Source organism: Quercus robur, chromosome 3, assembly GCF_932294415.1.
Source record: "Quercus robur chromosome 3, dhQueRobu3.1, whole genome shotgun sequence".
Taxonomy (NCBI): domain Eukaryota; kingdom Viridiplantae; phylum Streptophyta; class Magnoliopsida; order Fagales; family Fagaceae; genus Quercus; species Quercus robur.
The window spans coordinates 64364937-64391535 of NC_065536.1; the positions used below are offsets into that span (position 1 = coordinate 64364937).

General features: G+C 35.7%; 3 protein-coding genes and 1 pseudogene across 8 annotated transcripts in view; 2 read left to right on the forward strand and 2 right to left on the reverse strand.

Annotated features, from left to right (window-relative positions):
- LOC126718887 (probable aldo-keto reductase 2) overlaps positions 1 to 26599 on the reverse strand; it is a 70566-nt gene that overhangs the window by 43576 nt on the left and 391 nt on the right. The window contains exons 2-6 of one of the 4 annotated variants that reach the window (XM_050421257.1): positions 26390 to 26590; positions 24221 to 24393; positions 24037 to 24139; positions 22713 to 22873; positions 22034 to 22585 (exon numbers count right to left, since the gene is read on the reverse strand). The exons of 1 other annotated variant lie outside the window; for it this stretch is intronic. In XM_050421257.1, the coding sequence (XP_050277214.1) occupies positions 22276 to 22585; positions 22713 to 22873; positions 24037 to 24139; positions 24221 to 24393; positions 26390 to 26590 (948 nt within the window). In that variant the 3' untranslated portion in view covers positions 22034 to 22275. Of the gene's footprint in view, positions 1 to 19847; positions 20347 to 22033; positions 22586 to 22712; positions 22874 to 24036; positions 24140 to 24220; positions 24394 to 26389; positions 26591 to 26599 lie in introns of those variants that run through there. 2 more of the 4 variants (XM_050421258.1, XM_050421261.1) reach the window with 2 other exon arrangements.
- The window catches only part of LOC126718888 (IN2-2 protein-like), a 102465-nt gene that overhangs the window by 42878 nt on the left and 32988 nt on the right, over positions 1 to 26599 (reverse strand). The window contains exon 5 of one of the 2 annotated variants that reach the window (XR_007653138.1): positions 23806 to 23905. The gene's annotated coding sequence lies outside the window, so the exon portion shown is untranslated. Of the gene's footprint in view, positions 1 to 20235; positions 20421 to 23805; positions 23906 to 26599 lie in introns of those variants that run through there. The other variant, XM_050421264.1, reaches the window with a different exon arrangement.
- On the forward strand, positions 1207 to 4127 carry LOC126718890 (uncharacterized; annotated as a pseudogene).
- Positions 7568 to 26599, forward strand: part of LOC126718886 (phosphate transporter PHO1 homolog 10-like) — an 81441-nt gene continuing 62409 nt past the window's right edge. Inside the window, exons 1-4 of one of the 2 annotated variants that reach the window (XM_050421253.1) lie at positions 7568 to 8399; positions 9263 to 9647; positions 9754 to 9802; positions 9941 to 10012. In XM_050421253.1, coding sequence (XP_050277210.1) covers positions 7832 to 8399; positions 9263 to 9647; positions 9754 to 9802; positions 9941 to 10012 — 1074 coding nt within the window. In that variant the 5' untranslated portion in view covers positions 7568 to 7831. The remainder of the gene's footprint in view (positions 8400 to 9262; positions 9648 to 9753; positions 9803 to 9940; positions 10013 to 26599) is intronic. The other variant, XM_050421255.1, reaches the window with a different exon arrangement.

The following is a 26599-nucleotide window of genomic DNA, read 5'->3' on the forward strand; positions in this document are numbered from 1 at the left end:
TTTTAAAAAAACTTAGTCTTCTGTTATGATGATTTTCAAAATAATAATCCTATGAATATACCCAATTTTCCACCTTTACGCGTGTATGGGAACATAGGCAAACGATTGACTTGAGCCCATTATGGCTCCAAAATTTATAACTTGAGTTTTTTATTTATTTATTTATTTATTAGACAATAGGTTAGAATTTGAAATTATGACATCCATTTTATGATAATTGTATTTTATCATTAGACTAAAATACTAATAAGTTTTTGGTGTAGGCAGAGTCCAAATTCTAGATTTTTTTTTTTTTTAATGAAAAAATTCCAAATCTTTTGTTCGATCACAAATAACTTTATTAATTGAACTATCTGGAATTTACTTATAAGTTGCTGAGTTGTTAACTTATGGGAACAATATCATTTTTATTTTTTACCTATGCTTATCACAGTATCACATACACTCAATTTTTATACATCAATCACAATTATTTTTTAATATTAATATTTGTTTTGAGATAAATGCGACAAATTTTTTTTTTGGTTAAACAATGCTATAAATTTTCAACCTATGAATTCTACTTTACCTATCAAAAAAAAACCTATGAATTCTACTCCATTAGTGCTTTGGATACCTTAAACCTTAAATTGGATGTGTCGTTATTTTCCATCGTACAGGGTGAAGTTGTCCTTGTTTATGAAACCCCTCCCCTTTTGTCTTTCACTGGCCGCCAACTCTTCCCTACACACACACACTCTCTCTCTTCACAAATCGGCACCCACCAGCAATGTTCGGCGATTCAGAGCACGTGAGTTCTAATCTTTCTTTCTGTCTATTTTTATTTTTCCAATTTCTCATTGGGTTTGAATACCTTGACACCCATTTGCTTGGTTTAGCTTGGAACTCAATAAAGCACTGATTTTTAATACTTTTTTTTTGAAGCTTTTGAAATGGCTTATATGTGTACGTGTTTTAAGTTTCATTGATATGATATCATATGTATGCTAATTTTTTACTGTTTTATGTTTGTGATTTAACCTCTTTCCGCTAGCAATGTAGAATAGTGGCTTGTAGTGTAACCGTCTTGTACACTATAGTCTATTAGAAAGTATGCCAAAGATGAAAAATTGATGTCAATTTCTCATTATCTGAACCAAATTTATGATGCCCATGTATTCACAATTATCATCTATCTATCTACTATGAATAAATATAATTATATAATGACACAGCCCAATTTCACAACATGTTCAAGTGTTCAACTATGAGTAGCTGGCACTTTCTTGCCGCCAATTTTTTTCCACCACTCACAATCGATCGTCAATTTTTTTCCATTACTCACAGTCGATCACTTTAGCAAGTTACGAAATTTGGTGTGTCCGTAGTATTGTTGATATATGTATTAGCTGAGGCTCCTACATAAACAACGAAAACACTGTTTCACGTCATTTCACTAGTTCACTTTCCTTTTTCCTAACATATGTGAAGAGGTATCTTATGTAACGGGATATGCAATATCAGACTCACGACTTGTATGTATGGTTGAGGTATGTGTGTCGCACGTAAAGGTGAGAGGGTGTTGCATTCATTTGTCACATAATATACTTTTTATAACCTATGCGTACCGCTTCAACCTTCTATTGTTTTGGGTATAATGGCTGAGCAACTATAGCAATGGCGATGAAAATGACAGCAATACTAAGGAGGGCTGAGGGGAGCTTGGGGTTCACGATAGGGTTTCAGAGGTTGAGCATGTCATATATGGCTCTTCCTCCACCATTGGATTGAGCCATTGACTGGGGGTCACATCTCCACTATTTGTTTTGCCTGAGTTTGATAAAAAAAACAAAACAACAACATCATTGGGTTTGGATTTGAGTTTCCAAGTTTTTCTTATGGTAGATCTATGGAGCTTATGGCTGTCCCCAAGAGGAAGGTACCTATTGACTTTAGTACTTCACTTTTTTTAATATATATATATATATATATATGTTTGGAGCTCTGGGTTTGGTGGATTATCTTGAGTATGGTTGTGTGTGGGGTATAGGGTTTTACTATTGAAGTTTAAGGGTTTTTGGTAGTTTGTTTCTAATATTGTTTATTACTAATAGCTTCATCTTTAGACCGAGGACAAAATTTCATATTGATTTGGGTTCAGCCATATGGGGGATTATTTTTGTGTGCTAATTAGTAGTCTTCGGATTGTTATTACTGGGTGTGAGTGAGAGGAGCTGTTATGAACTAGGATATAATAGGACATGACTCATGAGGTTCATTTTCCATTTGGCTTACTTAAATGTGTTTCAAGAGCAGCAATTCTATTAAGTAGTGATATGACTTCAATGTTTTAAAATGATCCCTTAGAATAGGTGATAATGTTTAATGACAAGCTTTGTCTGTTGTGCTTTGCTGATTTTAATTGCTTCATGAATGTTTTCTTTTAAGATTAATGTTTTTTTAACAATATCTGTATGATTTTTTCCATATTGAAAATTTATAATATATGTTGTTGTATTTCTGTGTGTTTAAGGAAGTATTGGCACTTGAAAACATAAGTTCCTCCTCTCTTTTTTTTTTTAAATAATTTTTTGTTGAGACTATTTAATATTTGCTAAATAAAATCACTGAGAGCTTTGTAGCTTAATGTCATAGCATGATGTTTCCAACAGAGAATTTCAGGGTTTGAATCCCCTCTCCCCACTTAAACATGTATCAAAGAGAAAATATTTGCTAAATAAAATGTCTTGGCAATATTTTTGGGCAACATCTTATTTCATTGGCTCAATATTTTGCACATATAGGGGCATTTGATTTTTGGGTAGGGATTATCTAAATGTTTCTTGGAAACGATGATTTATCTCTTGATATAGTTTTCCATTTTAGCAATTATTTTATTCTGGCTTGCCTGTTGGACATGCCCTTTAACTGTTTTCGTCTTCATTTGTTTTGGTCTTAAAGGTGGTAGGTTTGTTTATGTGTAGATATTTTGGATAAGGAATGCTTTGTATGAAAGTGATTCTTAAAAGTCGTTGTCTATCATTCAGGTTTCTCCCCATAAAAGAGGCATAAGAAATTGACCAAAGGCTTTAAAACCTATTCCTGTGATAATGCGATGCAAGTAAGTATCTTGCCATTATCATTTTTTTTTTTTTTTTTTGGGTGTGTTTTGCCAATACTGTTTTGGACATATGTTTCATGAGGAAGAGAGTAGCAATGTTCACCTGATTAAAAAAAAAAAAAAAATCATGATGAAAATAGGCTAATGTTTGTGTCATTTTTGTTTTTGTCAGACAAACAAATGAATCTTCCTGGAAAATTGGGTTCTAGTTATGATTTCTAGGCTTTTGATGTTTTAAAACTATAGCTTGGCAGTTTGTCTTTTACTTAAGTCTTGATTTTCTCTAAGGAACATTTTAGGTTGCTTTGTTCATTTTTTAGCCTCATTTGGTTCACTATCTTCAGATGTGAAGTCTCTGTGGTAGATGAATTATTAGCCTTCATCGGCTTATTTTGTTTATTGTGTAAAAGTACAACTGTACCTTAAAAAGGGTTATGTTTTGAAAAGCTATATATTCTCTTTTAAGGTGAAAATAAGCTCATCCAATGAAGTCTTAGTGAGGTGACAAATCATTTAATTAGGGAGGTTTTGCTTCATTTTTGAAGAGAAGCAGAGCCTTAAGGGTTTGCAAAAGAAAGAGAGGGATTGTAAATAATAATGCCATGAACTAAGATTCAGTCATTTCTTAAAAACCTTAGATGAAGGAATGAATTTGAATGGATTTATTACAAAGAGAGCATAGTGCATCCTCTATGACTAAAGTTACTAATACAATAGTTCAAACATAACAACAGTACATGCATAGTAAAAAGCTAAAGTTTTATGTGTCCTCCACCTCATGCATGTATTAAACTGCACTTATGAGTTATGACACCTGCTTCAAAAATTGAATATATGTACTTACGTGGTCCCAATAAGTAATTTTATCTTTATATTAATGTATCGTTTGTACAATTTACAACGCTCCTTTCACAGGAGCTGTGGTCGGATCAAGTTGCCACACTTCTTTTGTTGCAGTGGAAATAGGGAAAGTGTCTATGAGCAAAATGACTCAACCCGATGATCAAATTCTTTATGGCTTGTTTGGAAAGTTTAAAAAAGGAGGGGGAGTAGAGTAGAGGGAGGGAGAGTAATTCAATTACCTTGTTTGGAAGTTTTTTAAGGAAGGAAGGAGGAGGAGTTTGGAGGGATTTCAACCACCTCTAACCTCTCATTTTTAATTCCCCAAAATTGGAGAGATTTGGAGGGATAGTAGAGTAGAGTAGATAAATTATTGACTAGATAAATTTCTCAATTTACCCTTTCTAAATTTATAATAGACCAATGTTGCAAATCCATTTTCAAATAGAGGTAAATTTGTCTATTTTAATCATTTCCTCCTCTCTCCATCTTAATTTTTAAAACATCCAAATAAAAGGAAGAGTTAATTACTCCCTTCCCCCTTACTAATTTTAAAAATATCCAAACAAGGTGGAGGTGAACCATTCCCCTCTACTCTCCTCCCCTCTACTCTCCTTCCTCTCTAAACTTCCAAACAGGCCATTAAAGTATCAAACCTTGGTGGACTCATAAATTTTTCAGTCTTCAACCAATTTTCATGAAGTTGTTGGAGTTTATATTGCCTCTTTCTTGTAGGAATGCAGGTTTTTATCAAGCTTGCTCTTTTTCTCACCAGTATGATTTTCTACTAAATGTTTATTATTGTGAAAACATCATTCATTGAATTTGGGAATGTGGATAATTTAATTGTTTAAATAGGTTAGAAGGGTTCTTTGCAAACTGGGAGATATACAAGCAGAAATGCAGAGTATTGAAATGTACACCTTTCCCCTGGTAGAAAAGGGTTTAATTTTCTAAGTTGTAAATTTGGTAATTATCATAAAATTGCTTGAAATTCTTTTGGTTTTTTTTTTTTTGAATTCACTGTAACAATCCCAATCAGACTGTTAATGCACAAGATCTACTAAAAATTGGAGGCTGCTCTTTTCAAATGCTGAAAAGCTATATCTATCATCTAAAAAAATGTCAATGTCATTGTCAAATGTTTTCAAACCTAGGTATAAACTACCCATTCTCGCGCTTTTATTTTTTTGGATGAAATAAAATAAAAAATCAGCATACTTGAAGGGGATTACAAACACTTTTGTTTAGCCAAATTAATAATCATATTGTGTGATTAGATTTGTTCAAGTTTTCAGTTGAGTTCTGGTGAAGCAGGTGGTTGTACAGTTGACAATGGAAATGAATGCCTGCAAACTTGGAATCAGAAAGGCATTGATGTGAACATAATACTACTATAGATCATGCACTATAGCCAAAATTGAAATGTTGAATCATGACAATATTTTGAACAAAAGATGTATTAACTAGGAAGCAGGTTTTCTCTTTTTGGGAAGTAGGCGATAAGCAGGAGGTGTAACAAAAAATGTTTGGAATATCAGCCATTGTAGTAGGTTAACTAATTTGGTTGAGAACTGGTAACTTAAAAAGGCTCAATGAGAGAATCAACAATGTCTAGTGGACCAATTAATGCATTCCAACTATACTCAAAATATGCATGCCAATGGCCTTGAGTCTCAGTAACACTTGCACCTCATGTGATGCTCATGATTTGATCTTCAAAGGGTATATCTTGGGCATCTGGTGGTACGCAACTAATATATTACAAAATGTGGGGATTCACAAGTATTTGGTCTGCACCAACTTTGAGAAATCCATGAAATATAATTGATGTATACTACAATTAACGTTATACAACAGTCCTCTCATAACATGTGAGTTTTATATAGATGTGGGATCCATGTTTTGCCAAAGAGTTGTTTCATTTGGTGGATGTAGGAAATAATTCTTGCTCATTTTCATCAAAAAAAAAAAAAAAATCCATAAAAAAAATAATAAGCTCAAATGGTCACAAGTTTGATAATTTATCTTATAATTTTAAATGCCTAAACCTTAGGTACTATACTTATGTTTTTGTTTTGGGTAAATTGCAAATTACTCCCCTAAAGTTTGGGGAATTTTAGATTTTATATCCTAAAGTTTTAGAATTTGGAATTTACTTTCTGAAGTTTGAGAGTGTTTGGATTTTATATCTTGATATTTTTGAATTTGGATTTTATTTCTTAAATTTTAGGAGTGTTTGGATTTTTTACACCAAAAATTCTGAATTTTTAGACTGTAAAATCCAAATATTCTCAAATTTTCAGAGTAAATTCCAAAAACCTCTAAAATTTAAGGGTAAAATCCAAATTCTGAAATATTATAGTGTAAAATCCAAACATTCCTAAATTTCAAAGGGTAAAAATCTAAATTCTAAAATTTTAAGGTGTAAAGTTTAAACACCTCAAAACTTTAGAGGTGTCATTTGCAATTTACTTTTTTATTTTTAAATAACATAGTTGGAAAATTCATCATGCACTGCCTTTGGATGGTTTTGACAATTGGATATTTAGATTTATACACTGATCTCCCACTTGACCATATAGCATCCCAGCTCAATACGCAAGGCCTCTTAAAGGCTTCATGTCCCTATCAAAAAAATAAATAAAAAAAAGGCTTCATGTCAAATAAGTTCGGGCAAAGAATCAACGGCTAAAGATAATATCAGCTGACTCATAATAATGCACGTAAAAGAATTTGTGTCAAAAATTGCAGGAGTCAGTTACGTTACGCATAAACGTCTCAAATTCCAAGCTAACCTTGAAGAAGGACACGTGTCACACCATTGGTGGATCATTCAGTGCTCCACCGCAAAGCAAAAACTATAAAGACCAAATACACTACTCCCTAGGCCACAGAGTGCAATCTGTACTAACCAATCGTATGCAAAGTTGCATTGACCCAATGCAGAAACCAAGTGGCTGATTGGTGGAGACAAAGTGAGTGCAGTGTACTCGGGTGCACCTGATTGTTTAAGCATAACTAACTGGACTCGGTAAGCAATGTAGCAGTGGTGTGTGTGTGTGTACTGTGTATAAATGGACACATAGGAACTGAGGCGGAGACCTTTCAGTTTTCAAATATGCTTTCTTTGTTGAGAAGACATCACCAAAAAACAAGAAATACCCAGTTGTAAAAAAATGTACTTTTGCATTCTATCTATCTAACTTTCTTGGTTTCTTTGATGATTAGAGTTCAATATGTCTACATTTCAATTCTTGCATTGGTGTTTATAAAACTATAAACAATTAATTGTATACTTTTGATAACTATTAGTGGGTACATGAGATAAACTAGTAGTAATGACATTCTTTGTAGGACTTCATGTATGTGGTTTGAACCCCACATCTCTCTCCATTATCTACCTATATTTAAAAAAAAAAAAAAAACTACTGGTGATTATTTATGAATTCTTCATTGCCATTTATATATGCTAAGAGCTTTGTAGCTCAGTACTATTGTCTAGTCTCCTAGAACCCGGTTCAAATCCTCCACCCCCCACTTATTGTAATTATTGAATTTGATTGCCATTTATATATGTTTATACTGATGTTAGAACTTAGAAGTGAATTCTACCCATTTTAGCTTTGGCTAGATTCTACTTGTTCTTTCTTTGTGCAATTATTTATTTTTCTTCTTTGGTTAGATTATACACTTTTTTTATGTTCTTGCTGATACGCTAGTAACACTTCTAAATTCCCAGATTTTTATTATGAAGGACTATACTCTGATTCTCATTTTGTAACTTGTTTAGCTTAAAGCAGTTTTTGGTAGTTTACAAGAGAGATTATAAAATAAGTCTTGTGAAAGGAGAAAAGAATATATAAACTATACTAACATAGAAGGGTCAAGATGAAGTTTGGGAAAGAGTTCAAGAAACAAATGGTGCCGGAGTGGACAGAAGCCTATATGGATTATAATGGACTAAAAAGAATACTAAGAGAGGTAAGGGGTTACAAGCAGACTAAGCATCCTGCAACACACAATAAGGCCTCACAGAAGAAACCAACATTGGACAAGACCTTCAGAGGTCTACACAAAGAAGCTAGCAATCTTCCGAGTAAGGGAGATATCGAGGACCAAGTTATAGATGTTAACACATTGCAGCAAGATGGTTCTGGACAGATTTACAAGACCAAGTTCTTAAGGCAGTCTGAAGAAGGAGGAGAGGTTGAGGTAATGTTTTTCAGAAAACTTGATGAAGAGCTCAACAAGGTCTGTAATTTTTACAAGGACAAGGTGGAGGCACTGATGCATGAAGCTGCTGTCTTGAAAAAACAAATGGATGCTTTCATTGCATTGCGGGTAAAGGTGGAAAACCCTGATCTCAATGGCTCTAGTCTTAAGAGATGTTATCTTTCCAATGTCTCTTCGAAGATGCCCCCAACAAGCACTACTTGCAGCAGAGACAGGAATCCAGGTAAATGCAGGACTAAAGAGATGTTATCTTTCCAATGTCTCTTTGAAGATCAGACGGTATGTTTTGAACTTTCACACACACACACATATATATATATATATATATATATAAGGAATACATTCATCCAAGTGGGTAATTATAACAGTGGGAGAAGATTGTAGAATGACACTTAATACAATTGGAGCCTCTGGTCATATGTTCAAGACTTATTGGGTGCAAGTGTAACACTATAACTTAAAAAAATAAAAAAAGGTTGTACTCAATGCATAAGCTTTGAGGGGTCTAGGAGAGGTGATCAAGTGATTCGTAGATAGCCTTAACCACCACTCTTTTTTGTGGAGGCTGATTTCTAGCTTGAACTTGCGACTGGTCGCTTTTGGTGGACGACACTTGCCATTGCACCCTAGTACAAAAATGAAATGCATTTGCAACTTTTCATCACCTCATATCATTTAAAGAATGCTATCAAGCTTTAAGTGGTAATTGTTTTATAATTTGGGAAGGTTTTTAGAGTATTTTTGACAAGTAATACTCAGTCCATTTTCAAGCAGTGAAATTAGTATACAAGTTTAACTAGGTCACAAGAGCTTTGGAATGTACTTTATTCAGGATATTTAATAAGCAGCTTGTTGGTTCTTTATTGTTTGCTCCACATCCTACAAAACTGGTGCACTAGTTTTGGAATCAAGTCATAGATAGCTTGATTGAAGAATGGAGGCCATGTCATATCTATTATATGATTTACTGCCAATCGTGTAGGAATGATGCATATGGATATGAGTCTCTGAGTTCAATTGAGTAATAATCATCTGCTAAAGTATCTATTAATCCTTCAAATATATGATTGCTCACCAAATGTGCAGGAAGGGAGTATGTTGGTTTGATACCTGAAGTAGATACAAATGATGATCATCAACAAGAAGAGTCTACTGCTGGTCCAGAAGTCAATTCAGTTAGCACTGCCGGTTGTGGTTGTGATCACAGGGAGGAGGTGAACAAGGATGACTACAAAGAAGATCCCCTAAAAATTCTTGAGCACGTGAAGATTAACAATACGCTTGAATCTCCAATTTCAACCATAAAAGGCGTTTTCAAGGATTCCAAAGAAGAGGACTTGAGTTTTAATAAAGAGGAGCTGAGAAAAGTTGAAGAACAACTGAGACATGTGTTCGTTGAATTTTACCACGAACAACTGAGACATGTGTTCGTTGAATTTTACCACAAGCTCCGTCTACTAAAGCACTACAGGTGATCAACTGTAAATGAGTGTCTGCAATCTGCATAAGACAAGGTCTTGCTTTTTATGTTATTTAATTATTTTGTGCTTATTCACTTTTGCAAATGGATGGACCAGCTTTATGAATCTTGCAGCATTTTCCAAGATCATGAAAAAGTATGAAAAGGTCAGATGCACACTTAACAAGTATATTGTTCTTTGGATTCCTGAGTTGCATACTCTTATATAAGTTAGTTAAATAAAAATTATAGAAATTTCATTTCAATATAATAGTATTCTAATGAGGAATGTTTAACATATGTAGATCACAACAAGGAGAGCTGCCAGATTATACATGAGAATAGTGGATGACTCTTACCTTGGCAATTCTGATGAGGTTTCTTTTATCTATTTACGTTCAATCATAATATTGGTGAATCATACATAAGATTATATACATGTATGTATTATGAAAAGTGCATATGCCACAGATATTCCATAATTCATTGAGTGACAATATCAAAAACACATTCGACAATTCAAGCCACGCCTGGAGAGTAATCATTCAATAAAATTCATGAGTCTAGTATAATAAATAAAATTTCTAAGAGAACTCTTCAAATCTGAGATGGTTGAGTTTGAAAAACACATAAAATTCCTTGATAACATAACTAGGGCTAGTCTCTTTATATTTGCTCCCTGTCTGCATGAATGGTTTCTTAGATTTAAGTTTTTTGCCTATTCTTAATTATTCGATATTAAAAAAAAAAAAAAATGAACTTACCTATAAATACATTGAATTAATGAATGAAGAGGTTTACCTGATTTTGGTCTAGAGGTGTCATGTAGCAACGGGCTTTGTAAAAAGAGTTTTGTTGGACTTTTTGGATTTTGCCCACAAGGTAAATGAGTTTGGGCCTTTTGTAGAGATGGTATAATTTTGTGGCCCAATTTTGGTAGTGGTATGATAAGTATTTGTGTGAGAGCCCAAGTTGAATAATATGTGGGATATAATGGGTAATATTTGTGAGAGCCCAGGTTGGGTAATAATCACGGGAAATATTTTGGTAATATGTGGGAAGTATTTAGGAAATATTTGTATGGACTCAAAATAATTTATGGGCTAGTATGGGTATTTTAGTGAGTGGGCTAATGAGATTAGGGCCCGAAAATTTGTACTTCAACAGTGAGTAACTGAATGGGTATAGGCAGTGATAAGATTTATCTATCTTTTGTTAAATCCCTTCTTCTCCATGATCTTCTCTAAATACACCCATTCGACTTGGTCATATGCTTTGCTCATATCGAGCTTCAAAGCCATACATCCTATTTTGCCACATCTTCGTTCCTTCAAGTAGTGCAGTGTTTCATGTGCTACAAGAATATTATTTGTGATAAGGCGGTCAGACATGAACGCACTCTTAGTTTTTGACACCAGGTTAGGTAGCAAAGGCTTCAAATGGTTTGCTAGGACCTTTGCTATAAACTTATACAACACATTACTTAAGTTGATCGACCTAAAATCAGATACTTTTTTAGGACTCTAAATTTTCGGAATCAAAGATATAAAAGTATGATTAAGGGAAATAGGAATGGTACCTGAGTTGAGCACTGTAAGGATTGCTTTAGAAACTTCCCTTCCAATTTTCTCCCAAAATTGCTTGTAAAACAACAGTGGAAGACCATCTGGACCTGGGGCTGTATCTGCATCTATTTGCTTGAGAGCAGACAACACCTCTGCCAACACGAAAGGTTTAAGCAATTTAGAGTTCATATCTTCCGTGACCCGTAATTCCACACCATTGAGTACTGGGTCCAAATCCGTGGGGTTTGTAGTGGTGAATAGCGAAGAGTAGTACCTTGTAAGCAAATCTCCAATATGATTTTTCCCTTCCACCCAAGCCCCATGTTCATTCTCAAGCCCTGAAATAAAATTCCGCTTATTCCTCTCCATGGCTCTACAATGGAAATACATGGTGTTTTGATCCCCGTATTGAAGCCATTCAATTCTAGAGTGCTGCTTCCACATGCATTCCTCCCTATCCATGAGCTGTTTAATCTCATTAGTCGGCACTTTTACACGAGCATGCCCCCTGCCTGCCATGGATGCATTCTCTGCCTTTAGTAGTTCTTTCCTCTTCCTAGCCAGAACGATATGAATATTGCCAAAAATATTTTTATCACATAGTTTAAGCTGATTTTGGCAGTCACTAACCTTCCCTAAGTCCTTATCCATTGGATTACCATTGGAGCACATATCCCACGCCGAGTGGACCACTCCTTCACGTCACTCATCCTTGAGCCACATTGCCTCAAAGCGAAAAGGTCTTTGAGGTCGATAAAATCGAGTTTGGATATCATCTGAAGCAAGCCACACAGGTTTATGGTCAGAGGACAAACCTTGCAAATGGTGCAACTGGATTGATGGGAACTTCAATAGCCATTCAGTTGTTGCTAGAGCTCTGTCCAGCTGAACCCACATCAAAGGACCATTGAATCAATTGTTACACCAAGTGAAAGTAAGCCTGAAAAGCCTAAATCCTGAAATCCACAGAAATCCTGGTGTTAAGGTACTTTCTTTTCACCTAATTTTATTTAAGTACCACCTATTTACTTTTAAATACACACATCCTATTCTATTTAAAGCCCAAGAATACTTATGCTTGGCAATATTTGAAAAGCCCATGATTCAAGTCCGTGGCAAAACAATTTTATCAATGGAATTCAAATCCATAATCAAAGCCCATGATTTACACCCATGGCAATTTATCTATCCAAAAGCCCAATTCTCATTGGTAATATCAAAAGCCCAATTCTCATTGGTAATATCAAAAGCCCAATTCACATTGGCAACATCAAAGCCCATTTCTCATTGGCAAAATTAAAGCCCATTTCTCATTGGCAAAAGCAAGCCTAATTCTCATTGGCAATATCAAAACCCAATTTTCATTGGAGCTATTTTGTCAAAAAAGAGCCCAAGATTATCAATACTTGGCAAAGAAAAAATATCATGGCAAAATATTACCATGGCAAAAACCATGGCAATCGTCTTATAAAAAAACTCATTGGGAGTTATTTTGAAAATTATGTTCTCATATTATAAACCCATGAAATACATGGACATCATTTGCATCGCAACATCCATAATATATGCCTTCGACACTCATGGTAAACATTCAAACCCACAAGATCATCATTTAAGTTATGATGCGATTATTAGAAACCATGAACATTATTGCAACATGAAATTCATCAAAGTAAATATTATTTACAAAAGTATTTTGAAACTTGTCCTATTATTTCAAACATTACAACTAATTGCCCAAAGGCCCATTGCAAGTATTTATGAAAAACCCAAAAATATTTACTAATAAAAGTCCATGAGGAATGAAAACCCATGGCAACATGTGCACACAACCCAGCCTATGTGAGCAAGCCCAAGCAAAAAGCACCAGCAGGAGGCAAAGGAGAGTGGGCAAACAGCCCTTGTTCGTTCCTAACCAAAAAAAGCAACTAGGGACTTATACAAGGGAACCAAGCTTTACGAATGGATTAAGGGCTGTCCCATCAGTTTTCTACCATCCTCTACCTGACGTGAACAGTGCCTAAGGGCTGTCATATCAGCTAAAGTCAAAAGGATGAAGGGACTCCATCATCTTCCTCAAGACTGCACCTTGAGGAGAAGGGGAGCTGAAACCAAATTATCCAAACTTCAACAAATTGATGTTATAAATGTTAAAAAACATTCAAGACGTGATTCATGTGCCCAGCCCATGAATCCTAAAGGGGAAAAAATTGGGAACATGTGGTTTGGAGGGCATAAAGAATCTCCAACGGAACTCTCTGAAGTGGGCTTAAACTTTGACACCTGGCTTAGGGTGTTGAATCCTACTTCCTAGGGTCCCAATCTCAGTTACAGCACTAGGATTCTTCCTTAATACTTGCCTTAATCCCATTGGCTGAACACAATCTCAGCAATCTTAGCATTTAATGCAAGATTACTCCAAATACTACCTTGCCCAAAGAAGCAAAACAGCCCCAAAAGCAAATCTCCCATTTTTAGGTCAAATACAGGTTATTAATTCAGCTAACCTGCTCCCCTGAATGAGACCTATGTTTTTTTGGATGCTTGTTAATTAATGCTTCTCTAAACTCCATTATAAAAGCATAAGCACCTCAGCCCACAAAGGGACAGCCACCCCCCTCTGAGACTTTAGGGTTCGTTTGCCATTTTTGCTGGTGGTTTAGCTCTCCTTAAGCTCACCACTCATCATCTTTACCCTACACTCATCTAATCCCAGATATTTTTCTCCTCCCTTCACACAATCACAACTCAAAAATGTCCTCCAACTAGTCACAAACAACCCATTACTCACAAAAAGCTTCAATCTTAGTATTAATCCTATCCCACTCACTCAAAACAACCCACATTCACCTCATTCATGCCTTAGGCACACATACTCACCAAAATCTTAGTTTAATACTTGCTGCACTGAGCTGGGGATCTTTCTCTCCATTCATTCCATCCTATTTTTCCTCTTTTATTTGTAACTATGGAGCCTTTAACCCTTGTTTATTATTATGATGAAGGTCATAATGTTTTGGAAACTATGGAAGTTCTCTCTCATGTTGACTTAATAATAATAAGGAAAAAAAAATGATTTTACCATGTAAACACATTTATTAACCTGAAATTACCCTACTGCTAGAGATAATACCGTACCACTAGAGGATTGATTTGAACTATCGGACTAAGACTATTAATGTACTAATTAAGTATTGTAACGTGTTTTTCATTGGGCTTTTGTTGTTGTTTTGTTATGTGCAGCCTTTGTTTCTTGCTTGGGTAGGCTTTGTCATCACACTGAAAGCCTTTGGGTATCATCTCAAGAGCCCATAGTCGAGTTTCAGCTTGGCTACCTCATATTCTATTTGGGAACATCAAAATTTTCCCCTCAACACCTAGCAATCCCTAAAATCCTGCATTTGCTTCTCCGGTAGGATTGCACCTCCAAATTTCTCCTCAACTTTTGTGATTTCGTTAAAATCACCGATACATACCCATGGCAAATCAAGCTGGGATGCGAGATGATGAAGAACTAACCAAGAATCTTCCCGGTTGGCCACTTTAGGTGCTCTATAGAATCCCGTGAAGTGCCAGACGTCATCAATTCTTGGATTTATCATTGCTTCGATATGTCTTCTGATGTGAAGGTTGATGTCATTCGACCACAACAAGACAAGCCCTCCACCCAAATTCTTCCTTGGCACTATAAATAAATTGTCAAATTTCAGGCAACACCTCAATCATTCCAAGTAGGACTTCTTCTTCCTAGTTTCCATCAGAAAAACTAGGTTGGGATCTTTTGCCTTCATTAAATCTGAAAGCTCTCGAACTCGTCGTGGGTTCTTAAGCCCACGACAGTTCCAACTTATGCATTTCATGTTAAACGGCGGGGTTGAAGGGCAGCCACCGCCAATAGATTGGATGGTATAGGAGCTTCATTAAGACTCACCTCTTGCCATTTCACTAGTTGTACTTCTAAGATATCAAGCATTGGCCTTTCCCTCGGTTGGGTGTTATTTGGTACCTGTATCTCATCAACTCAGGCCGCCCTAGTTATCCTAGTCCATCCACCCCCTTGCATCTTCTGTGGCTTGTTGATGGGCTCGACCTGATTTGTTAACTCTTGGAAGGGCCTTCTTAACTCCTCACATGCCTTTCCCTGCACAAATTGAAGCCCAGGTTTGTCCTTCAGCCTAGTTGACGAAGGCCCATTTACTAGCCCACACAATTTAACAGGCCCAAAACACTCCACTGATTTTGGTCCCCCACCCAGCGCTTCCGCCTTGATTTCGTGATGAAGATCATTGTCATTAATACACTGAGTATCCAAAGATGTGTTATTTAGAAATTCATCTACCCTCGATACAATCCGACAATTCTTGTTATCAAACTTTCTGATATCTCGGTCTATTTTCTGTAACTTAGCCAGGAATGGATCACCACCCTCAAACTTACCCGCATTCTGTATACCCAAAGCTGAAGAAACACCTAAGGTCGCTTTACTCATTGTTTCACTTTCCTTAGGTGCTTCCTTACTAGCTCCTTCCTAGAGAGTGGACCTTTTCGATTTCGAAATGAACCCAGTTGGATTTACCTTTTCTATAGGCAGATTAGCTAGGTAGCAGGAAATTTTGCGTACTCCACACCCCCCTCTGAATCCCATTCCATATCGGGATTGCTCTCAGACGGAGACTGATGAAGATTCTCTTCCATCGCGCCTGAGTTGCTCCCCCCATCACTTGTAGCGCTTTTTTTGACAGAAACATTGGCTCCGTCATAGTAACCAGGAACAAAAACAACTAGCTTATTATAGGATCTATATGGAGGAGCTCTCAAACTTTGATCAAAATATTTTTGTTCTGCAGTGAGAGTCCCTTTGCTTTCAATCCACATTTTACACTTTTTGTCTCCATGATCTAGACACCCGCACCAATAACAAATATTAGGTAGTCTTTCGTACCTGAACTTGACCCACAGTGATGACTTGCAAAATTTAGCATAATTTATCACTTTTCAACTTTAATCTTTAGTCTAATTTTATTTTTTTTGTTGATTTTAGACTTCATTATTGTTATTTAAATTTTATTCCAGATTTGAAGAAAATGAAGAAAAGAGAGAGTTGGGTTTTTGAAGGCAACATGTTTTAGGCTGAAAACAGAAGGTTGGGCTGAAAAGACAAACGTTTTGGGCTAAAAAGACCAACGTTTTGAAAGAAAGAAAGAAAAGAGAAGCGCTGGACTAAAAAAAAAAAAAGGGGGAGCCGAAACTGAAAGAAAAAGGGAGAGCGCAAAACTGAAAAACGGAGGACGGCGCTGAATAAAAAAAAAGGCTGAAACAAAACAAAAAGAAAAAGGGAGGCGCTGAAGGGCTGAAACAGAAAAGAGAGAGTGTTGAAACAGAAAAGAGAGAGAGCTGAAACTGAAAGGCAGAGGTGCTGAAACTGAAAGACAGAGGCTGAACTGGGAGGACTGAGACGAGATATATTTTTAGCATTTATTTTCCTTCGAATCTCCTCAGAAAAATGATGGTGAATTCGTTTATGTTGAATTTAATTTTTAGCATGAACTAAATTTTCTTTATTCTAGGAAAACGATGTAATCTAATTCCGAACTATGCTTGCTTTTTTATGGTAATTTGAATTAATTCTCTTCATGTTTGTTTGATTTATTCTGAACTTATTGCTTCTAATTAACTGGCCATTAATTAGATGATTTTGATCTTGTGATTTGCTGTCGAAAGAGGGAATTATAGGATAGATCTTGAATATTTCAGCATAGGTAAATATAGAGATCGAAAGACTTGTATGAACCTATGTAGTATTAAAATCGTTGGTCTTAATGCTTTCTTACTTTATTAAATTGCATACTCTTGTATAAAATGATGAACAAGAATGTTTCCAATTGACTGTCGAAAGAGGCTTTTGGAAGAGTTTGAAGATTGCTAACAAACAGAGAGAATTAAATTCAATTAGCTAGATGAGTTAAGCATAGTGAGGGATTAGGTGAAATCGATTTCCTAGAAGTTTCTTTCTCATTAAGTTGATTTTCAAGTAACATCTTTCTTTTCCTCTTCGTATCTTTTATTTAAATTGATTTTATTTTGAATTCCAATTACAAAAAAAAACCTTAGTGACTTCTCTAGATAAAATCGAGATTAGCATAATTTTGGTATTTGTCAAACGTAAGTTACCAATCCCTGAGAACGATACTCTTCTCATCACTTTACTATAAAATTACGATACTGTGCACGTGCAGTGTTGTACCGATCACACAGCTTCTTCCTGTTCTCAAACGACACCAATCTACCCTTGCACAATGGTAGGTCAATATCTTACCCTTACCCGTATGAAACTACCACTGTCCTCATCTACTCCGCCAATTGATCTACTAACCTCCTTAATGATATCGCTAATGTTCTCCGCTATTTCTCTCGTCATGAAACAGATTAGAATGTCATGCACTTGAACCCAAAAAGTAGCCTTATTGAACTGGAGTTCTCGTACATGAACATCAACCTCAAATTTCTCCAAAACTACCAGATGCTTGTCAAAACACCATGGCTCACTCTGGATAATACGAGTCACATCCACCTAGTTACTAAAAATAAACATGACTACATGATCATCAAGAGTCCAAATTTTAAAACCACTAGTGGACCACCACAATTGCCTAAACATTCGTGCCAATGCTTCTATTTTTAGTACTTGCTTGGTTAAGAATTTTGCAGCTATTAGAAACTCAGAAGATCTGAGTTTGCTCTATAGTGTGAAGCCTAAACCTTCCCTCTCGTTAAGGGAGAGGTTGTTCCAAGTCTTGGTAATTTCCTCCATTAAAAGGTGTTTCCTTAATCCCCACAACAAAAAACCCAACAAGCTCAAAAGTAACGTTGTTACCTTTGGAGAAAAAAGCACACCTTCACAAGGAAGGGACAACCTATTCTACAGCCTAAGAGAAGATGGCTAGAGCCAAAACTTTCTTAGCAATAGAGAAACCTACATGAGAGGACCTCGTGCCCCCATCTCATTTGCTTTGGCATTGGAGTAATCAGGTCCCCATGGCATTTACTTTGGGGTTGGCATGACACCTTGTTCCCCCCCACCCCCCTCCCCCCCTTTTTTCTGAGAAAAAAATCGTATAAAGTTTATTTTATTAATTAATATTGAGGGTTATTTTTTAAAAGTTAAAAATAATGTGGTTTATTTTTTTTCCCTAATATATATGGTATTTTTTTTTACACACTTTCTAAACCATAATAGACATTAATTTTTTTTTTTTTAATTTAAAATAATAGATAGCTAATTAACTACATGAACAAGAAATTTCACAAAAGAAAAAGGAAAAAGTCATATGTATAAGCTAAGCAGGGAGGGGGTTTATCAAGCAAACTTCACAATAGATGGAGGCTTTCCAAGCGGTATAGTTTGCTTTCCAGGTTGGTATGCAAGACATTATTCTTGAAGGGATTGATCAAGGCCTCTTTGCTAAAGTACGGTAGGGTCACACTAAAAAACTTTAGCACAAGGCATGCTAGTAGAGGACTTAGGGTTGCTCATTTGTTCATTTAGAAGTTAGAAGTTATGCTTTGTTTTAAGACCAAAGAAACAGATAGAGTAACGTAATTAGTTGGCTAAATTATAATTATTAAGTGTGTGTGAGTGAGTAGAGCTTTTGGTAAGATAAAATTCCTCCCAGGTTAAGGATGATAGTCCAAGCTAGTGTATTATAAATTGTTATTACTATAACCCCCCCCCCCCCCCCCCCCAAAAAAAAAAAAAAAATAGGTAAGGGTTTTTAATAAGTATTAACTATAAGAAGTAAGGTTAATTCTTGGGTGGGCAGGGAGGGCAGTTGCCCACCACTTGACCCCCTTAAGTCCACCCTTGGTTTAAATGTAATATTGCATATCCACTAGTTTTATTGCATAAAACATGACTAATTGTTTATAATGTTCTTATTTAAGCAAGTTAGAGCAATATAAGCTTTTAAATCGTGTAATGACCTTCCAGGTGTTTTTTTTTTTTTTTAAATTCCCTTAGCTCAGAGCAGAAGAAACGAGACCTTAAATTTTGAAGGAGCTCAAACCTGATCCTCACATTACCCAATTCAATTTGGGATCTGCTGAAAGCTTATCTGGTGGCCAAGTTTTAAAGACTTCGATTCATTAACACTAACAAAATTTTGCGAGATTGAGGTACAAGCCAAGGCCATTTCTTAACTTTTTTATGGTGATGGATACTAATTTTTTGCTTTGAAATAATTCGTAACAGTTGTGTCTTGGATTTTTGGATGTTCAACATTTACCTTTTTGGTTTGCATGATACTACCAAGAAGGATGTGAAGATACTATATATTAACATGAGTGGGAATCTTTTTGTCTTTCATGTATTAGATTAGATGCCTCACCTATACTCAGTTTGAGGGCTAGAGGCCACAAATGATCAGTGAGCCAGTTCCACGGTGAAATAAATATAACGATCATAAGGTTGAATACAACCCAAACTTGATTGACCCCAAGGCACCATAGGCTAAATCATCTAGTATTTGGGACCATGTTGTTTTGATAAGGTTTACTACGTGTGCAAGCATTCATAGCATAAAGTAGAATATAAAAAATGGGGTAGATAATTTGTATTCTATGTTTATAATTGAGGTCATTGAAGCTGGTATGATTATAATTTATAAACATTCATTATTTTCAGCATAACGTACTTATTCTTTAAGCAGTCAAGAACTCAACCTAAACTCAAACGTACTTGTTGATACATGACGCATGACAAAAGCTCATGAAACTCATGTACATATTGGTACATAGAAATAGACTTGTGCTTATGTAGCTTTCCATGAAGAAAGTGTTGGGGTTTCAGAATCCTTCCAAGTTGCAAACTCCTTTGTATATCTGTCGCCCTTCACGACATCCTTAGCAGCAAATGATTCAAGTTCAACCATTTCTTCTGGTGTCAGTTTCACAGACAGAGCTCCAATGTTTTGGTTAAAGTTTTCAATCTTGGTGGTTCCAGGTATGGGACACACGTCCTTTCCTTGGTGATGAACCCAAGCCAGTGCTAGCTGTGATGGGGTGCATCCCTTCCTTGCTGCCATTTCATTAACACGCTCAAATATGGTTTTGTTATGCTCCAGATTTTCAGGTTGGAACCTAGGTAGCAACTGCAAGTAGCAACTACATATATTAGCTAGCATCAGGACTGAATCACGAAACAACAACGGAGACTTTCATGGAGGCAGGGTCACTACTCATTGTGTCATTAATAAAGCCAATGATAATTACACATTAAAATACTTATTGCTATCAGCATCAAGACTTCGTCACTAAAAATAATTTTGAGGTAGCACAATTTATAAAGGCAATGATGAATATAAAGTTTTAACAAATTCCATAACACATCTATTTAGGTCTGTAGGCATCCACAGCTGCTATTCCCTGGCTTAATGATGAGGACAATGCACCTTATTAGATTGGATTTCTTATGTAGTTGGATTAGTTCATAGATCATGCCTATGAACTTGCTAGAAAATGTGAGTTAGCTTCTAGATCCCTGTTTGTGAGGTATCCTGAAATCTATAGTGTCACCACCAGCCCTCTATCTTCAAGTAGCAAGCCTCAATTCACCTTACCCCCTAGGCCTCAACTCACCTTACCCCCTCCTATGCCTAACACAATTAGTGCACCATTAGCTAGGGATGATAAAGGAAAAGGAGTGGAGAGTGAATCATCAAAGATAGGTTCCCACCTACAATGCTTTAAATCGCAAGGCTTTGGTCATATTGTTGCCAATCGCAAGGCCCTTGTCCTTTATGAAGAGGAGAAAGAGAATAAAGTGGACAATATAGAAGAAGGGTATGAACCCAACATGGCTGAAATCAATGTCAAAGATGATTAACGCGAGGAAAACCTTAAACTTGGTTGCATTCAAATGATACCAACTCACAACCCATGAGAGTGATCTAGAAAAGACAGAGTGAGGATTCCATTTCCCATGTAAACCAATATGCATGTGAAAGTCCCAAAACTGAAAGCATGATTCCATTTGAAGTAAAGTAGGAAGCCTTTAGGTACTCTCCCATTTCACCCCATGACAGGGCACTTAAGTCAATAGGTACATATAAGCATCGTGAGGTAAGTAAACAATTTCCAGAAAATGATAATCCCTATAAAATTCATGCTACTTCAAATTACATGAAATTTCAAGCACGGGATTTCATCATGGTTCCAAGTAAGCAATTGCAAGCTTGTAGTACTGAATCAGTCAAAATGTGGAAACATGTTGGACCAAATGCATATATTGTTGATTTTCAAACTGATTATAAAAATGACTCCATCTTTAATAGTGAGGATTTGGATATTTATAAAGGCCGAGCAGTTTATTATCAACCATGGATTTTGTCCAAATCCCTAAACCATAATGCAAATAAAATATTGATGCTATTTTAGATGAACAGGTTATTTCTACTAGGGATGGAGATTCAATGATACCTAGTTCGTAAGAAGGGACGACCAATATCGGACTGCACTTGGATCACAAGAGATGAACTCCAGGAACTTGCCGCAGCAACTTGATCCAGATTTATTAGAGTACTACTCAGAGTTATACTTGATGGGGCCGAGTCTTCCCCACCCCAGGAGGGTTGATGAGGACAGCACACCTTACTAGATTGGATTTCTTATGTAGTTGGATTAGTTTAGGATTCTAATTTATTTTGAGTTCACATAAGGATTAGACGATTAGAGAAGGAATGGCCTTTAGATTACTATCAGTTTAGAGTTTTATGGTTTATGAACTTTTATTCTTGCAAGCTCTATATAATGGCTTCAAGTGGTTTATGTTTTATTGGATTTTTTTTTTTTTTTAGGTAATAAAGTTTTACTGATAGCAAAAGTGCAATGTGTTTACGATTGTAAATTCACAACAAAGAAAATAATACCAAAAAAATAATAATAAAATAAAATAGAAACTCTAACAAAAATAAGGAAAAAAAGACAAGAAAATACAATGTGTAAGACCCCAAATATGAGACCACTCAAACAAGGTCCTAGCTAGCAAATTCTTCAACAGATAAATAGGTCTCTCAGTGTCCTCAAAAGTTCAAGCATTGCGTTCCTTCCATACTCACCACATAAGACATGCTAGTACTATATTCCAAACATTTGAAGAATAATTCCCCAATCAATTCCTCCAAGCGAAAAGAAGAGAGACAATTGTATTCACTATTCGGCATCACCCACTGAACCCCAAACAAAAGAAGAACCTCACTCCACAAAGCATGAGCAAAACTACAATGGAGTAGAAGGTAATCCACAGTTTCATCATCACACCGACATAGGCAACACCAATTAACAAGAGGCAAGTTCTTTTTAACAAGGTTATCTATTGTAAGAATCCCATCCCTAGCAATAGTCCATAAAAAGAAAGACAACCTTTTAGATATCTTAACACACCAAATGCTCTGCCAAGGGAAAGAAACAGAAGTTGCCTTCAATAAAGAATTATAAAAGGAGTGCACAGAAAAAATACCATAAACGATTCAACTGCCAAATCATAACATCATCACCCAACCCCCCCCCCCCCCCTTGGAATTTTGGCAGAAACATGCTCAAAGAAAGAGTGAAATCTCCCCGTTTCCTAGTCATTAATCTCATGATGGAAAAGTATGTTCCAACTTCTACCTCCCCCATCTGGTGCATATAAAATCAGATCAGAAATTAGAGCATCTTGAACCACAGCACAGACAAAAAATTCCTGATATAACTCTTTCAAAGAAGTAGGACCGCTCCAAGAGTCGTGCTAGAATTGAATGCAAATACCCTCTCCCACTGCATACACCACATGACTACACCTTCCCTAATGTTCTTCCACAACCCACAGCCATGTGTCCCTCTAACAGCTCTATTGATTAATGAAATTCAGATGGGAGATTTTTCAATTCATTGGGTGCTGATTCCTAACACCTTAGGTGTTGATGGCTAAATTTTCTTGCTTGGTGCCAATTCCAAGCGACCCCTAGGTGCTGATTCTTAGGGTTTATCTTTTAGTTTTCTTGTTCTTTTATTTTCTCTTAATTGTCCTACATCACTTAATTTTCATGACTCTAAAGATTCCAGAAGGCAGTATAGATGACATAAACTGAGGTAGGAAAATAACAATTGTAATCTAGGTATGCCATGCTTAATTTATTTAGTTCAATCAGAATGATGTGCCATTGAAGTATTGGCATATATTAAAATCAGTATCTTTCAAGTAGTACAGCATTCAAAAAGTCAAAAACTTCTTTCATAGATGACTTGCATAGATTCTAGAATTGATTATTATAATTCTTTGAAGCAATGACAAAATAGCAACAAACAATTAGTCCATAACCATTACATAAAAATAGTTTTCTGTAAAACGAAAAGGAGTTAAATGGGAAAATATTCTATTTCAAGAAAACTGATCTAGAAAGCGGTTAAAAAATCTTATTATAGAGAAGAACCAAATATTCTGAATGGCTAAATGAGAAATGAGGTAGGATACAATAACAAATATACAATAGACACTTGACATCTGCATTGTGAAGTTATCAGCAAAACATTTAGACATTGAAAATCACTTGTTCAGATTATTAAATTACATGTATACTATAACCACTAACGAAGTTGGTAACAAGTCAAACCTTATATGCTGTATTAGTTCATTAAGAGAATCAGGCGAAGCATATAGATATTTGCAAGGTCAATCACCATGTGAGCCAACTGGGGAGATAAAATCTCTAATAATGCATTGATGATGCTATAAAACTGTGAAACTAAATGCATGTATATCTCATTTTGAAGCACAACATTTGAGTGATGGACCTACAAACCTTTCGGAAATCACCGTCAGTCAGATTTTCAAGAATCTTAGACCCAGATGAAAAGAACCCTCGTCCTAGAGGACTGTATGCCACAATCCCAATCCCTAGTTCCCTGAACAATTAGGAGTGTAAATTTAAATTTTGAACCATAATTATTATATACCTTAAAATGCAATTGTAATTGACACCTCACCTGCATGTAGGAATAATTTCTTCCTCCACATCTCTAGACCACAAAGACCACTCTAGCTGCACAGCAGTTATGGGATGAACCGCATGTGCCCTTCTGATTGTAGAAGCAGAGGCCTCAGATAGACCTATATACTTCACTTTACCCTCTTCAACTAGTTTCTTGAGTTCTCCAGTCTTACAATACAAAGGAGATTAGAATTAGAGGATGCTCGACAGCAAGATTTTAAAAGATGCATAATGGGACATATTAAGAGAAAATAGAATTAGAGGATGCTCAACAGCAAGATTTTAAAAGATGCGTAATGGGACACATTAAGAGAAAATAGTGGCAACAAATGTAACAACTAAGCTAGCTAACAAAGAGATAACTGCAAGATAATCACTGTAACAATAGTATATTGATATGTAATTAGACTACTAAGAATATGATAAATGCCAAATTATAATGCTTGCTGATCATTATCTGACAGCCATGATAGGATAGGTTCATGGTTACATGTTCTTAGGCAAATGGTAGTTTCCTTTATTCAAAGATCTCATAAATAATTACAAAATAATTTAACAATGATGATCACTTACAGTGAAGCATGAAGCTAAATTTAAATATGCATATTGATAGTCATCATATGTCAAAATATGACGCCTTCACAACAATGCTCATTAATCCTTCAAAAGGGGCACAAGTAAAACATGGTGCCTTTGACTCTCTCTCTCCCCGAAAGGAAATGTGAAGTCACTAAAAATATATATTAAATATAAAAATGAATTCAGAATATTGATTTCTTGAATTTGCCTAGGATGCAGTCCAAAATATTAGGGATGTGGAGATACAGATAAGAATGGGGGGATGGGGTGAAGTTGTATGAAATACATTATATAGAAAAGTGAAAATGAGTTCATCAAAACAAAAGCGTTAGTTGATTCCCGCATTAATTCAATATTCAGTTCAATCAATTAAAAAAAAATAAAAATCATTAGTTTGATTCCCTCACTCAGTTGAATTGATTGAAGTAGAATAAAGGAGAAAATGAGGAGTTCCTAATTTGGTTTGCTTTTGTTGTCATTCAGGAACATGATCTTCTTCCAATACTCTAAACTATAATGGAAATGTTAAAGAAGGTTTCAGTTCTTCCAATATGAATGAGCAAAAGAGGCACGTGATACTTTTTTGGCACCACAAGTATAGAACGGAGAAGGAAGTCCAGACAATGTTCATGTTTAAAAAATATGAAAGTAAAAAGGCTTATAATAGTGTTCCTGAGAGAGGAAACTACAAAAAGGAGAGTGTAACAAAGTGTGGCTAAATATCCTGCACTCTTTTTTCTGAATGACATTCTTTAAATCTTGGAGCTTTAGTCAAATCTTAATATGGCATTTCACTGCGACAGGATATGACTCCAACGGGGACTTTTAAAATCGGAAGACAAAATCAGCTCGACTCTAAATGGAATCCGCACAGATTCTGCTCATGTTGTTCAAATAATTATCAGGAAATAGACAATGAAAAAGAGAAAAGATAATAGGCTAAATTTCTGTAAAAGGGGATTTCTCTACTGCCAACATTTCTGGTTCTATTTCTGAATTGAATGCATACACTCTATTTCTACCAGCTATTGTTTGGAAAAATCCAATTGAACAAAAATTTACAAAGCAAAAGAGTTAGATTAACACTTAAAATTGAAGAAATACATGCTAACAAAGATCATGAGTTGAAACCAAGAAGAGAACATAAACAGGAAAAAATAAGGAGATCGATTGCGACATGCCATGACATTGCAATTAATAAGCCAACCCTGCCGCCATAGACATTTGCCTCAACTTAGGCTTTACTACATTACTTTATCTAAAAATGGAGTGATCCTTGTAAGCTAGAAAGAACTTTGAAAGGAAAAAAGCACACTACACTAGAGAATTTGGGAACAAAGATTGTATAATATAATAATGCTTACAAACACTTAGAACTAAATAGTCTCTCCCCTATTTTTATTTTTATAGAAATACAATGGTCTTTATTGTGTGGAAGTTAGTTACAGATACATTAAGATAAGGTTGTGAGAGTTAAAAAATGTATATTCCAGTTCCAGCCATCAATTTCAGGGGACATTAAAAAAGCACAAGACTACTACCACTTAAGACTTGATGTATCTGAATCTGATATGAATTAACTAACCGTGACTTCAATGGGAACGCGGGTGTCAACACGATGCTGATAGTAGAGATCAATACAATCAATATTGAGGCGCTTCAAACTGGCCTCACAAGCTGCTCTCACATACCCTGGATCGCCACGGATCTCCATCTTCCCATCCGCAAAGCTAGCACCAAACTTTGTTGCCAATTCCACCTTCTCTCTTACCCCTCCCTTCAAAGCCTGTAGCAA